Source organism: Piliocolobus tephrosceles, chromosome 14 (assembly GCF_002776525.5).
Source record: "Piliocolobus tephrosceles isolate RC106 chromosome 14, ASM277652v3, whole genome shotgun sequence".
Lineage (NCBI taxonomy): Eukaryota > Metazoa > Chordata > Mammalia > Primates > Cercopithecidae > Piliocolobus > Piliocolobus tephrosceles.
The window spans coordinates 3571766-3585255 of record NC_045447.1 but is presented as its reverse complement, the minus strand read 5'-3'; the positions used below and the strand labels follow the sequence as shown (position 1 = coordinate 3585255).

At 56.4% G+C, this 13490-nt stretch overlaps 1 protein-coding gene across 2 annotated transcripts in view; it reads left to right on the top strand.

Moving 5' to 3' along the window:
• Positions 1-13490, top strand: part of COL5A1 (collagen type V alpha 1 chain) — a 202711-nt gene that overhangs the window by 46039 nt on the left and 143182 nt on the right. For both annotated transcript variants that reach the window (XM_023188991.3, XM_023188994.2), the window contains exons 2-4: positions 1506-1673; positions 10650-10863; positions 11895-12057. In XM_023188991.3, coding sequence (XP_023044759.1) covers positions 1506-1673; positions 10650-10863; positions 11895-12057 — 545 coding nt within the window. The remainder of the gene's footprint in view (positions 1-1505; positions 1674-10649; positions 10864-11894; positions 12058-13490) is intronic.

The window sequence follows — 13490 nt, the reverse complement described above, 5'->3', positions numbered from 1 at the left end:
GTGGGGAACTGATAGCTAAGGAGGGCCACACCACTGCACCCAGAGATGGGCACTGTTTAGTAGCAGATGTTGGGATCTAACTCCAGTTGACATTAGCATAAAGATGGATACACCGGTTTCTGTAGATGATTCTTGTACAGGCACAGCTTGTTCCAGCTACCCAAACAGTGTGGCCAGAGTCTGTCTCTGCGTCCTCAGGCAGGCATTCTCCGGCTGCTCAGGAGACAGTTGCCAGCAGTTCCAGGTTCCTGTTCTGTGTGTGGAGCCGGCAGAGCAGGGAGGACTCCTTGTTCCCAAAGGAAAAAAGCCCCAGGACGGAGCTTCCTTATCCTGGCTGGTCTCATGTCCCTCCCTGAGCTGACGGTCTGGGACATGGCGGTGTCATGCTCTGATTGGCCAGCAGAGGGGGCCCGGCCCAACCCCATTCACACCTACTGGGCAGGTGGTTGGTGGTGGCTGCTGGGTTCCTCCAACCCCCAGGCCGCCCCAGCACACACTGTTCTGTCGCTGCAACGCCAACTTCGAGTTTATTTTCTCTGCCCAGACTCCCAGGGAGCCTCTTGTTTGTAGGTACAGGAGCGGTGCTTTCCCCATGAAGCTGACCTTGTTCAGGGTGGGTACCTGGATTTGTGTCTTGCGGTGGATGCAGGTCTGGGGTCCTCGTGGTGTGGGGGACGGAGGCTCTGGCAGATGGGGCCGTCTTCTGTGTTGGAGGGTGACCATTGAGCTCCCTGGTAACGATCATGGCTTCAGCTGGCCAGAGGTCAGTTTATCTCCTGCCCTTCCCTGAGAGCCCCCGGATTGAGGGTCAGGAACCTTCTGGAAGGGATGCTGGGGGCTGTCCCTCCCTTGTTCTTGGCTCCGCATGGTCTGGTGATGTGGGCAGGGGTCTTCCGGGGCAATGGAAACTGCATACCTACTGTAAATGGTCATGGGAAGGCGACAGACAGTCCAGGTGGATAACGAGGGGGGATAAACTAGGCCGGTGTCATCCCCGTGACCTCCAGAGGAGTTTCAGGCGGGGTGAAGTTTCTCAGAGCTGCAGGGCAGATGTTGTGACCCTCCGGTGCTTCCACGTCATTGCACAGTACCCCATAAGGCGGCCAGCTCCGCAGTGGGCCTTCTGCGGCCTTCCAGCATCGGCCTGGGCTGCTGTCCTTACGTGGCCAATGAGAAGAGGTGTCTGGGAGGCTGGGTGTGTGGCCCCTGCCAGCCTCAGGAGCCACGGGAGCACAGTGAGGAAGGCGGGCGTCGTCAGAGCTGGACAAGCCTGGGTCTGCCCCGGGTGTGTGGCTGCTGGTGGGGACCGGGATGGAACCCTCCTCCACAGCGTGGGGCCCTGACTCGCCCAGCACGCTGCTCTGAGCCAGTCCTGGGGCTCTTCCGAGTGCCCGGGTTTCACAGTGGTGAGGGGTGGAGGTGCTTCCCGTCATCCCAGCTTCCAGGTGCTCCCAGGTGCTCCTTTCCTCTCCGTGGCTAACCCCGCTCCTCCTCTGTCATTTCAGCTCAGCCAGCAGATCTCCTGAAGGTTCTAGATTTTCACAACTTGCCTGATGGAATAACAAAGACAACAGGCTTTTGCGCCACGCGGCGATCTTCCAAAGGCCCAGATGTCGCTTACAGAGTCACCAAAGACGCGCAGCTCAGCGCACCCACCAAGCAGTTGTACCCTGGTAAGTGCCGCACCCTTCTGTATGGGGTGGTGGGTCCCATTGGCCCTCTGGCCTCCCGCCAGGAGCAGCGCTCAAGCCTGTGTGGTGGCAGAGACACAGGCTCAGTTTTCCGGGAAGCCCCTTTCACGAGCCCAGTTTCGTTTCACTGTCGTGAAAACGCGGTTGCAACGGTGGGACTTTGTCCTTCTGGACTGAACTGGGCTTTGTCACTGTCCTCCTCTGCTGGATGTGGGTGGGTGGGTGTGGCCCGGTGCCCTCGACCTTCTATCAGCCGTGTCTCCGGTGGTAGCTGGGCCACCAGGACTCCAAGTGCAGAAGGAGTTGGATGGGTCCTGAGGGATGAGTCGAGAGAAACCTCCGGGTCGTGGGAAAGGAAGCACTTCCAGACAAAGCTTAACTGGGGGCAGTGACATTAAGAGACGATGAATCAAACGTCGTGACTCTTAGCAAGAGCACGCGAGGCTTTTAATGAGAATCAGCTGCCAAATGCTGGGTCTCTGCTTTTAATTACATACCCGGAGCGAGAAGCAGCATTAGCTCTAAGAAGCAGCATTAGCTCTAAGATGCAGCATTCAAGTTGTCCCTGTCACCCAGTCGTGGGGTGGCACCTGTCACAGTTAATTAAACCCTCTGGGTTTATCTGGACGTGATTAATGAGCTGGTGATGGAGAACCTCATCGCCTTGCCCGAGCTGGGTGCTCATGGCCTGGACTAAAATGAGCTCCTCTTTCTGATTCAGATAAGAGGGGGACGGGGCATGTAGGGCAGGTGAGTTCACTTTATGAGAAGCTCCGTAATTATTACAAGACAGCGCAGTGTCTTTTTGGTGGACCTGGAGGTGAGTCTGGCATTGAACCCACGATCAGGGCGGTCTGTGAACGCACCGTGGGGTTTCTGATGATCCTGCCTCTGTGGGGCCGCTGAAGGACACCCTCTTTTGAGGGGCTGTTTCTGCTTCCACAGACTTACTCTCTGTGCACTCATCCCCAGCCATTACCCAGCCCTCTTTTACATTCGTGTGACTTTGAAGAGCTTGTCTCTGAGAGAATCTGGGCGGTTCTTTTCAAGAATGTCTTTGAGAACGAGTTATTTCAAGAAGTACCTCCGAGGCGCCGAGTCCCTGCCTTGCAGCTCGGTGGAGGTGAGGCGAGGTGGCCTGGGACCCCTGGCAGCCCACATTCTCTTAAACAGCCCACCTTTGGGTTCCCAAGTGGCCCTGGGCTGTGGATCCCCAGCCTTAGGTGTGTGGAACTCATCGGCACGGACAGCCTGTCCTCGCGAAGGACCGCAGCAGTTTCGTTTCTCCAGGCCTCTGGAGGAGCGTTCCTAAGCTTTTGGGAGAACATCTCTTTTGGAATTAGTCACGGAATGCTCACCTGCATCTTGGCCCAGAAGTTGCACCCTTTTCTGCCCCATGACCCCAGGTTTAGCATTCGTGACCTAGAGAACCTGGGAGGGCTGGTCCAGGGAAGGGCTTAGAGAGCTGATTGCCAAGGACCCCGTGGACTCTGGGTGTGTGATAGGCTGAGGGGCACACTGATGAAGTAAGCGCTCCTGCTTTCCAAGGATCTTCAGCCACTGTGTTTTTTTTTTTTTTTTTTTTTTTTTTTTGAGAGGGAGTCTCGCTGTGTTGCCCAGGCTGGAGCGTAGCAGCAGTGCAATCTCGGCTCACTGCAACTTCTGCCTCCTGGGTTCAAGCCATTTTCCTGCCTCAGCCTCATAAGTAGCTGGGATTACAGGTGCCTGCCACCACGCCCGGCTAATTTTTGTATTTTAGTAGAGATGGTCAATGTAGGTCAAGTATGGTCTCGAACTCTTGACCTCAAATGATCCACCTGCCTCAGCCTCCCAAAGTGCTGGGATTACAGGCGTGAGCCACCATGCCCAGCTCAGCCACTGTGTTTAATCTTATCTGTGTCCCCCAGTTCTGAGGCGCTGGCACCACACACTCCCTGGATTTCATCCTTCTCTGCTGGATTATCCTGTGGCCAGAAATATTATAGTATCTCAGGAATACAGGCTAATTATTGGATAAATAATCTAGGATCAGCTGGGTGCAGTGGCTCACCCTGTAATCCTAGCACTTTGGGAGGCTGAGGCAGGTGGATCGCTTAAGGTCAGGAGTTTGAGACCAGCCTGGCCAACATAGTGAAACCCCATCTCTACTAAAAATACAAAAATTAGCCAGGCGTGGTGGTGCACGCCTGTAATCCCAGCTACTCGGGAGGCTGAGGCAGAAGAATCGCTTGAACCTAGGAGGCGGAGGTTGCAGTGAGCAGAGATGCACTCCAGCCTGAGTGAGAGTGAGACTATGTCAAAAACAAAAAAAAAAAAAGAGAGAGAGAAAAGAAAGAAACGGCTTGGCCTTCCAGCAGTTTCTGCATAGCAGGCTCTCTATGTCTCCCTCTCAGCAGGGACCCCTGTCCCTGAGCAGGGCTCTTATCTATAGATCAATCGGTTTTCATGTCTGTTTCGGGCTTTTTACCAGATGCTAGGTGAGTGAGGTTATGGTGACACAGTGAAGCAGTGAGCCGAGATTGCGCCATTGCACTCCAGCCTGGGCAACGGAGGGAGTGACGACTGTCTCAAACAAAACAAAACAAACCAGAAAAACGACACATAATCTAGGGTAAATTTCTGAGTAGTATGTGGGATGTTTTTTTAAGTTCATGTTTTTTCCAAGTTTTCCAAAGCGCTGCCCTTTCTCTTCCAGGGCCTTCTGTGAATTAGTTTAGAGAGTAGAGCGGGTCCATATAAGCCAGTTGCCCCATTCATGGCAGATGAAGCTGGAGGTTGCTTGGGAAGTATTTAAGCAGGGATGTCTATGGAGTCCCTTCTGTAGATCCCGAAGTGTTGGGTTGGGAAAGCCATTCAAGGGACACTGTTGGAGACCAGTGTCATAGGATGTCATTTGCCTTTGATCTGACGCCGTAGCCCACCTCCCGCTTCCACCCGGCCCTCCGAGCAAACTCGCTACCTGTCCTCTGTTGCTCTGACTCCCTCCACCCCAGTTGGCCTGTGGGCCCCCTCAGTGGAGGGACTCAGAAGCTCACTTCAGGTTTTCTGTTTGGTTTGAGAAGTGCTCAGCGTGTAGGGGCCACACATAGGAAAGGGCTGTTTGCTTGGGACCGACATGGCCTCGCGTCAGCCACTCGTGTGGGTCAGCCTAAGCGCTAGGGGAGCCGGAGCTGCACCGTGCCCTGTCTTGGGGAGCAGCAGCATCTGCGGGATTCTAGAGACCTGACCTGCCTGGCAGCTGCAGAGGAAGAAGAGATGGTGCAGCCCAGGTAGCCACGGCAAGGCCTGGGCTGTGGTGAACTGAGTGGAGCAAAAACAGTATCTGCAAGTATCTCTTGGCGAGAGGGGGAGGCCGCATCCAGGCAGCTGTTTCCCTGGCATCCAATCCCCTGACAAAATCCCTGAGCAGCCTCTCCGGATTCCCTGAAGAGCCTACACACCCCTTGGCAACCCAGCAGCCAAGTGGCCCTGGATCACCGGGATGGGGGTTTGGAGGCTGAGCTGAGTAGGTGACTGGCAGCCTCCACCTGGGTGCAGTGCCGCTCCCCACCCAGGCTGTACAGGCGTCGACCTCTACCCTCCACCCACTTTGGCACCAGCTGGTCCTGTATCCCGCACTGGGCACGAACTGGCAGAGTGATCTGGGTGCCAGGGAGACACAGCCATGAACGGAACAGACGGAGCCCGGCCTCCTCTGGCCTGGGAGAGCGAGGTTCCCTAGGCGGCCCCCCTCAGAGGCACCACCCTCCCTTCTGTGCAAGCAAAGAAGCCTGTTAGCATTTTCTGCACTTGGGGGCAGGACAGAGGCTAGAATTCCCCCCTCACTCGAAGAGGGTTTTCTAGTCTTGCTCAGACCCAGCGGTCTGGGTTCTGGGATCTGTCAGACCAGGGAGCTCCACCCCGAGCCAATTTCTGACCGATCGTGGCTGCTGGGGTGTCCTGGCACCAGGGAGATGAGGCTGCAGGGACTGAAGCCCAGGACTGTGACGCGGGGGCCGCCAGTGAAGTGGGGAGGGTTGGGACTTCCTTCCTTCCCTGTGGGGTCCCAGGCCTTGGACCCCCGTGTCTGCAGTGCAGACATCGCCTCACAGTAAGGTGGCCTGAGACCCTGAAGGCAGCAGGCCTGGCTTCCTCACCGGGTGGCCTGAGCTCTGGGATCCACATCCCCACTGGGGGCCCAGGATCGGGTGCTCCCTGCCTTGTTGACCCAGCACTACTTGTTTGTCATGACCCAGATCTGAGCTGTCCCCTCTGAGGATGACCAGGCGAGGCAGTGTCCCCCATGGTCACCTGACTCAGGGACCAGCCCCACCTGGATCAGCATGCAGCCTCCTCCTCGGCTCTGGTGCTGTGGGTGGGGTCCTCTCCATTTTGTCCTTTGTAGGTGCCTTGTCCTCCGTACCCCTCCTCTGCCAGGCCTCTGAGACTTGCCTCCTACTCAGGACCCCAGGCAGGTTGGGTGGAGGCCATGGCTCTGCCCACACCCCCCTGCCTCCTGGCCGATACCCTGTCCTCACCTGTGGCTGTCCTGCACCCCAGTGCCTGGGCTCTAGAATCAGCCTCCCTCGGGCAGAATGTCCTGCTGCTCCTCGCTGCCCCTGCCAGAAAGTGAGGGAGCAGCCAGTCGCGCTGGGCCCCAGGACCCTCCGTAGGACTGCGCTGAGTGCTGTACGAGGGTCGCAGGGATGGCTGAGGACAGGGTGCTGGCTGCAGGGGCAGGCTGATGTGAGGGTAAGATGGACGCAACAGTAGGAGGGTAGTGTCCTCAGCCTGGGGGCTTTGCAGACCCTCTACTCACTGAGCAGATGCTCCCCACTCCCCTGCACCCCTGTAGAGCAGGATGGAGGTTCCCTCATGGCTGAGACGAGGGGCTCCCATGAAGTAAGATGTGGGGTTTCCACCTGGGTACATGCACAGCCTCCCCTTGAGACTGGAGACTGTCTCTTTCTCACTCCATCTTCGACCCCATGGGTTGGTCCAGCCCAGGGAATATGAGCCTCACTTCTGGCCATGACAAATGCAGTAAGTTTAGGTCCAGGCCGGAAGGTTCCAGAACTAAGTTCTCCCTGCAGGGGCTGCCAGATGACAGCTTCCTCTCTAGGGCCCCTCACCTGTCCCACCCCAGTCTGGGACTGAGAGCGCTTCCGGTCAGGACCGAGGATGGCTGGTGAAGTTCCTTCGGCAGGGCTGCCTTGGTGCCCCTGGATCCTGGGCCTCTACCCTGGGCCTGCCATGCTCCCCTCAGCCCGGCCCCTCCCGGGCTGCCAGGGTCCAGCTGAAACCTCACCCGCCCCCCAGGTTCCTGGCCCCCTTTCCAAAGTTAGCCACACCCCACATTCATTTCACATCCTCTGGCCTCTTTCTGCCCCCCTGCCCCACTGCCTCCTGCATTATTTGCACTTATTATTATTATTATTGAGACAAAGTCTCACTCTGTCACCCAGGCTGGAGTGCAGTGGTGTGATCTTGGCTCACTGGAACCTCTGCCTCCCAGTAGTTGGGATTACAGGTGCATGTGCCACCACACCTGGCTAATTTTTTAATATTTTTGGCAGAGACGGGGATTCACCATGTTGGCCAGGCTGGTGTGGAACTCCTGACCTCAAGTGATCCTCCGGCCTTGGCCTCCCAAAGTGCGGGGATTACAGGTGTGAGCCACCTCACCCAGTCTGCAATTATTTAACTAACTGGTTTGATGATTTCTGTTTGTATCATGGGAGTATCACTTTCTGAGGCCAGGGGCCATATATGTCCCTTGACTGTGTCACCCCAGAACCTGGCACCAATCACTGTTTATTAGGGGACCAGTCACTGTTTATTGATGACATGATCCACTCTAGTGAGCAATCAGTGTGCTTAGTAACTGTCGGCTCAGTGTGACGCTGTTTCAACACAAATGCATTTATTGTACTCCTACTGCATACCTAAAATTCTCTAGTGCCTTTGGACTTCAGCAAAAGTAAAAATGAAAAGCTCTGGCCGGGTGCGGTGGCTCATGCCTGTAATCCCAGCACTTTGGGAGGCCGAGGCAGGCGGATCACGGGGTCAGGAGATCGAGACCATCCTGACCAACATGGTGAAACTCCGTCTCTACTAAAAAATATACAAATAATTAGCCCGGCGTGGTGGTGGGCGCCTGTAGTCCCAGCTACTCGGGAGGCTGAGGCAGGAGAATTGCTTGGACCCAGGAGGCGGAGCTTGCAGTGAGCTGAGATTGCGCCACTGCACTCCAGCCTGGGCGACAGAACGAGATGGAAGTCCGGAGCCCACCCCCCTCAACTGTGACTTTTCTTGGAGAAATGAAACATGAAGTGTTCGACAGCTGACTCCGTCCTCCCAGAGTGCCCGGACAGTGTAGATTATAAAGTGTCAGCGTCCCAGCTCATGTCATGACTTGAATGGGCCATCTCGCAGTGACAATGAATCCCTTGTTATTTTGCCAGGAGAGAGATTAATGTTAAACATAATTTATCCTTTCGGGTTTTATCTGAGCTGAGAAAATTTGTTACCATAGAGATTTCAAAACTTGAGAAACGGCATTTTAATGAGCTGCAGGAGATGGGGGGTCTTGCGGTGCCTCGTGCCGGAGAGATGAGCGTGCTCAACTCGTTCTTTGATCTTTTAAGACGGAAGAATGACTCTGGCACACAAGGTGGCGGTGGGGTAGAGATGTGAGCCAGGTGACCCTTTGCAATGAAAGTGAGGGAGTGGACTCAGATGGTGACTGTGCCATCTGCCCTGGGTGCTTCAGGTGAGATCCCACCTGGCCCTCAGTGCCCCATGCCACATCCTGCTGGCAGCCTTGCCATCTGAGGCCCCCATGGTGGGTGGGCATGGCAGGTCCCACTCCCTCGACATAGGTGGAACCAGCTAAGGCCGTCATCTCCAGGGTCCCGTGCCCACATGCCCACATGTGGAGGGATGATGCAAAGCCATAATCCCAGCGCTTTGGGAGGCTGAGGTGGGCAGATCACCTGAGGTCAGGAGTTCGATACCAGCCTGACCAACATGGTGAAACCTCATCTTTATCAAAAATACAAAAATTAACCAGGTATGGTGGCATGGACCTGTAGTCCCAACTACTTGGGAGGCTGAGGCAGGAGAACTGCTTGAACCTTGGAAGTAGAGGTTGCAGTGAGCTGAGATCTCACCACTGCACTCCAACCTGGGCGACAGAATGAGACTCTATTTCAAAAAACCCCCATAAAAAACAAAAAACAAAGCTGATGGCTTGTGTCTAGACGTGGGAGTCCTGAGCCAGTTCTTCCGTGAAACCTGCCTTTCCCAGATGGCCACACTGTCATCACCCCCACCTGGGGTTGTCCCCAGCTTTGGGGGCAGGGGCCTTGGCCAGGCCCACCCGGGGCCCAGTGTCCTGCAGGAACAGCTGAGTCATGACTTGGAGCTGGCCAACACAGGGTGCCTGGCCACAGCTGTTCCCTGCCGTTCCCTGTCAGCGCCTTAGTGAGAGATTCGTGACCTGCAGGATGAGCCTGCTGCTGTGGCAGCTTCCAGCGCTTACACAGGCTCTGGGTTGGCCTGTGGGGGCTTTGGAGGGTCTGCCCGGACCCTTGGGAGATCTCCCTGCAGCACCTTACAGAGGATGCAGAGGCTGCGACAGGTGGCATTCTCATCCCCCTGGGAAGCCTCAGGATGCTGTGGGATGAGGTGTCTTCAGCGTCCCCTTCCCCACAGTGTGGCCCCTGCAGCCGTGCTGGAGTGGCCGGGGCAGAGGCGGTGAGGCTGCTGCCTGCCTTGCCACGATTTCGCCAGCAGAGGGTGCTCATGGATAGCCGCCGTGCAGGCGCTGCTGCAGCAGATCCAGACTCTGCAGCCCCATGGGGTCAGGGGCCTCTGGGCCACCTGGTTAACCTTTGTCCGCACTTCTAAAGAAGGGGTGGGTCTGATAATGGATTCCTGATGGCTCAAGTCCCCTCACCAGATCCCAGCCCTCCGTAGCGGTGCTGCTTGTGGGGCCGCTCCAGCAACAGGTCCTGGGCCCCTTCCCTGGCACGTCCCTGTGACACTCTGCTGGGATGCTCCTTCTGGCTGGTTCTGAGGAGCCCACATAGCCTTAGGCCCAGCACTTTTGGCTGGCCCAGCGGCATCAATTAGCCACAGGCCCTCCCTCATCCCCAGGCTTTTGGCAGAACTGCAGGTGGTCCAGGGTGAGAGCATCGCCACCTTCGCCACCAGGATCGATGGACAGGAGGTGCCAGGGCTCCCGGTCATGCCCACGAATGAGGAGCAGACATGTGGGGTGGGCTTAGGTGCTCGTGGCCGGGCCAGCCTGGGTCTGCCTTTTAATGATCTCAGATTGCTTCTGGCGGGTGTTGTAAGAGGTAATTTCTCCTGTTCACATACTAAAGATATTTTTTTTTTTCTAATTTTAAACTTGGATTCAACTCTTTTGATTAATTTCCACTTTTTCTCTGTTTTGCATATCAACCGGGAAGGTCACAAAGTACAATTCTAGTGGCAGTCTGAGGCTGGTGCTTCCCTTCTCCCTTCCTCTGTCTGCTTCTTCCCTCTGTCTCCCTCCCTCCCTACCTTGCATGCTGAGTGGTGAGACCCCATGGAGTGTACAAAGATGCCTGAGAAGCAGCCTCCGCCCAGAGGCAGCTCACAGCCCAGGAGGTTCTCCTGAGGGTCGACACACAGATGGGTTGAGGCGTAGGAGCTGAGGACAGGATGTTGAGGGCTGCCAGCTGGAAAGACTGTTCGTATTTCATGGAGGAGTTTGCATTTGCACTGAGTCTTGAAGGGGGCAGGCTTGGCCAAGTGGGAAGGGCTGCAGGAACAGTTTGATCAAGGGGCAGATGTGCATCAGATGACAGTGCCCTACCATGGGCAGCACAGCTTCCCAGGGCCCTGGGCTGGCTTGTTTGCAGAGAGCCATGGCTGGGCGTGGTTGGGGGGGCTCCCCGACTGCCTTCTCATCTCTGTGCTCTGTTCCAGCGTCTGCATTTCCCGAGGACTTCTCCATCCTAACAACTGTGAAAGCCAAGAAAGGCAGCCAGGCCTTCCTGGTCTCCATCTACAACGAGCAGGGTATCCAGCAGATTGGGCTGGAGCTGGGCCGCTCTCCCGTCTTCCTCTACGAGGACCACACGGGGAAGCCTGGCCCAGAAGACTACCCCCTCTTCCGGGGCATCAACCTGTCAGATGGCAAGTAAGTGGGCACTTCTGGGCAACTGTCCTCCTGCCGGAGTGGGAATCAGGTCAGCTCATACCACTGACCAGATGTGGGGCACAGTAGAGGACGTGCAGCAGCCGGTACCGAGACTCCCACAGACGCCACGGCAGAGGAGAGGGCGCTGGGCTTGGAGTCCTAAAACTTGGGTTATGGTCTTGATTCATCCTCTGTGGCTTTGTGGAGTCATTTCTCCTTCCTGGCCCTCCATTGCCCCTTTGTAAAGTGCACTAAAGCACATGAAATTCCAGCCTGTTTGTGTCAGAAGGGACACAGGAAATTGTGAGGTTATACTCAACCTTTTCCAGAAAGGATTTAAGGTATCCTTCAAGGACACAGATGTGTTAGGAGTGGGAGTGAGCATGAGGAAAGGCGGGTCGTGCCAGGGCGCTCTGTTGGGTGCGGACCTCAGCACCAGGGGTTGTCAGTCGCCTCTTTCGTGGTCAGCACGTGTGAGGTCGTGCCTGACAATCTCGGAAGGCCTTCAGTACATGATATCTGAATTCTTCGCTAAGACTTTCAGACAGATCCACTCATTCCACCATTTCCCGTCCACACCCCGTCTTCTCTGGCTGCCTGCGGTTTGCCATGGTGGTTCAGAGGGCACATGACGAGTGCTCTCATGTACACAGCAAAATGCAACGACCGCCGCCCTGCCCTTCTCCTGACGGCTGTGACCATGCTGCAGGACCCTGCTCCCCGCTCCCAGGCCCGTGCCGAGCGCTGCACGCTCCCCCTTTCCCCTTTCACTTGGGCTCCCGGATGGGCTTCCAGGGTTCAGACAGCTGTCCTTGTCTGAGGGATGAGGATTCTGGGGAATGAGTAGATCTCATGGCACGTGGGGTTGCCTTAACTTGTCCGATTCCAGAGGCCGGGCCTTGATCCGCTCCACCCCACCACGTTCGTGCAGGAAGTGGGCTTTCTTCCTGTGTCTCGAGAAATTTGCCGCAAAATCGCTTGAGCTGGCGTCTGTGATCCAAGCCCTGTCTTCACCGTCTGTTTCTCTGCAGGTGGCACAGAATTGCTCTCAGTGTCCACAAGAAAAATGTCACCTTGGTCCTCGACTGTAAAAAGAAGACCACCAAATTCCTCGACCGCAGTGACCACCCCATGATAGACGTCAACGGCATCATCGTGTTTGGCACCCGGATCCTGGATGAGGAGGTGTTTGAGGTGAGCAGGAGGGTAGACCACCCCCTGTGCCCACCCAGGGCACTCCTCATATGGAGCCACTGTGACTGCTGTTGGAGAGGCTCCTCGGGCAGGGACCAGCTGGTGGTCCACTGTGGTCACAGTCTCTGTTGGTCAGGAGCCTCTGCTGCTGTCCTAAGAGATGTTTGTGGCTTTTGGAAATGGAGGGGCCAGAGCTGCTGTCGCCTGTAGGCCGTGTGGGGATGGCAGTGGCCGCCCTTGTCCCAAGGTCCCAGTATGTGAGTCTCCGGAGTGCTGGCTTGGAAAGGACAGGGGATTTGTCCAGCCTCATGCTGAGGCTCCTGGAAACATGCAGACTTCTGCCCTCTGTATCCGGGAGCCATCCTCTGGGTGAGCTTGAAGGGCAGAGCTGGGCCACTGTGTGGATGCACCAGGAAGACCTGTGCCGACCCAACTCAGGCTGGCCTCACTCCAGAGTCTAGCTGTGTCCAGCCAGGGGCCTTGATTTCCTGGGGAATGCCTCAGAGGCTTGGGAGTGGGGGCCTGAGCTGGGTGGGCTCTGGGACCCTCCCTTCAGCCCATGGAGCCCTTTATAGTTTGGGGTTCTGCATGAGAATGCTCTGTTCCACTGCCAAGAAACAGGTTGAGAGCCCCTGCAAGTGACTAGTGATCCCCAGCTGCCCCGGGTGGGGGCCTTGGAGTCACCGGGAGCCTGGGCCCTGCCTCCTGGGGTGCTGGGGTGACAGCCTGCACAGGGTCCTGGACTCTGCACTTCCCAAGGGCACTGCAGTGACCGTTGTCCCTGCAGCTTGGGTTAACCGGCAGCCAGGACTCCTCCACTGGGCTGCTTTTTTGGTTGATGTAAGTTGGGTTTTGCAGAAGATTTGGTTTGCACCCAGGGCTCTGGCTAAAACCTGTTCGAAAGCCACTGGCTTACATGGTCTCCAAGGGCCATCCCGGCTCTGGGATTTCCTCCTCCAGGGCTGCAGAGATGGGACACGGTAGGGCAGTGTCTCCTCCCTAAATCCCCAAGCGCTGGCGTGAGCTCCTGGCTGTGTCTACACATTGGTTCTGCATCCAGCTGCCCCTGTTTCATGGCTGAGGTGGGGTCCCGAGGCCCATGTTTCTTCTCGGTGACTCAGGGTCACCAAAGCAGACACTGTGTTGACTCAATCTTGGTGCTCTGCCAAGGGCACGCTAAAGAGACATCACACGTACTAAGTTCATTTCTGTGTTAAAGGTAGTGATGTCTGCTCGTGGGGACAAGCACAGTTGAACTGGCCCTGGGGCTTTGAGCGTGTGAGAAGAGGGCAATTCTGAAAGTCTCACCTTTCTAGAAAATCATACTGGGGGCCGGGCGCGGTGGCTCAAGCCTGTAATCCCTGCACTTTGGGAGGCCAAGACGGGCGGATCACGAGGTCAGGAGATCGAGACCATCCTGGCTAACACGGTGA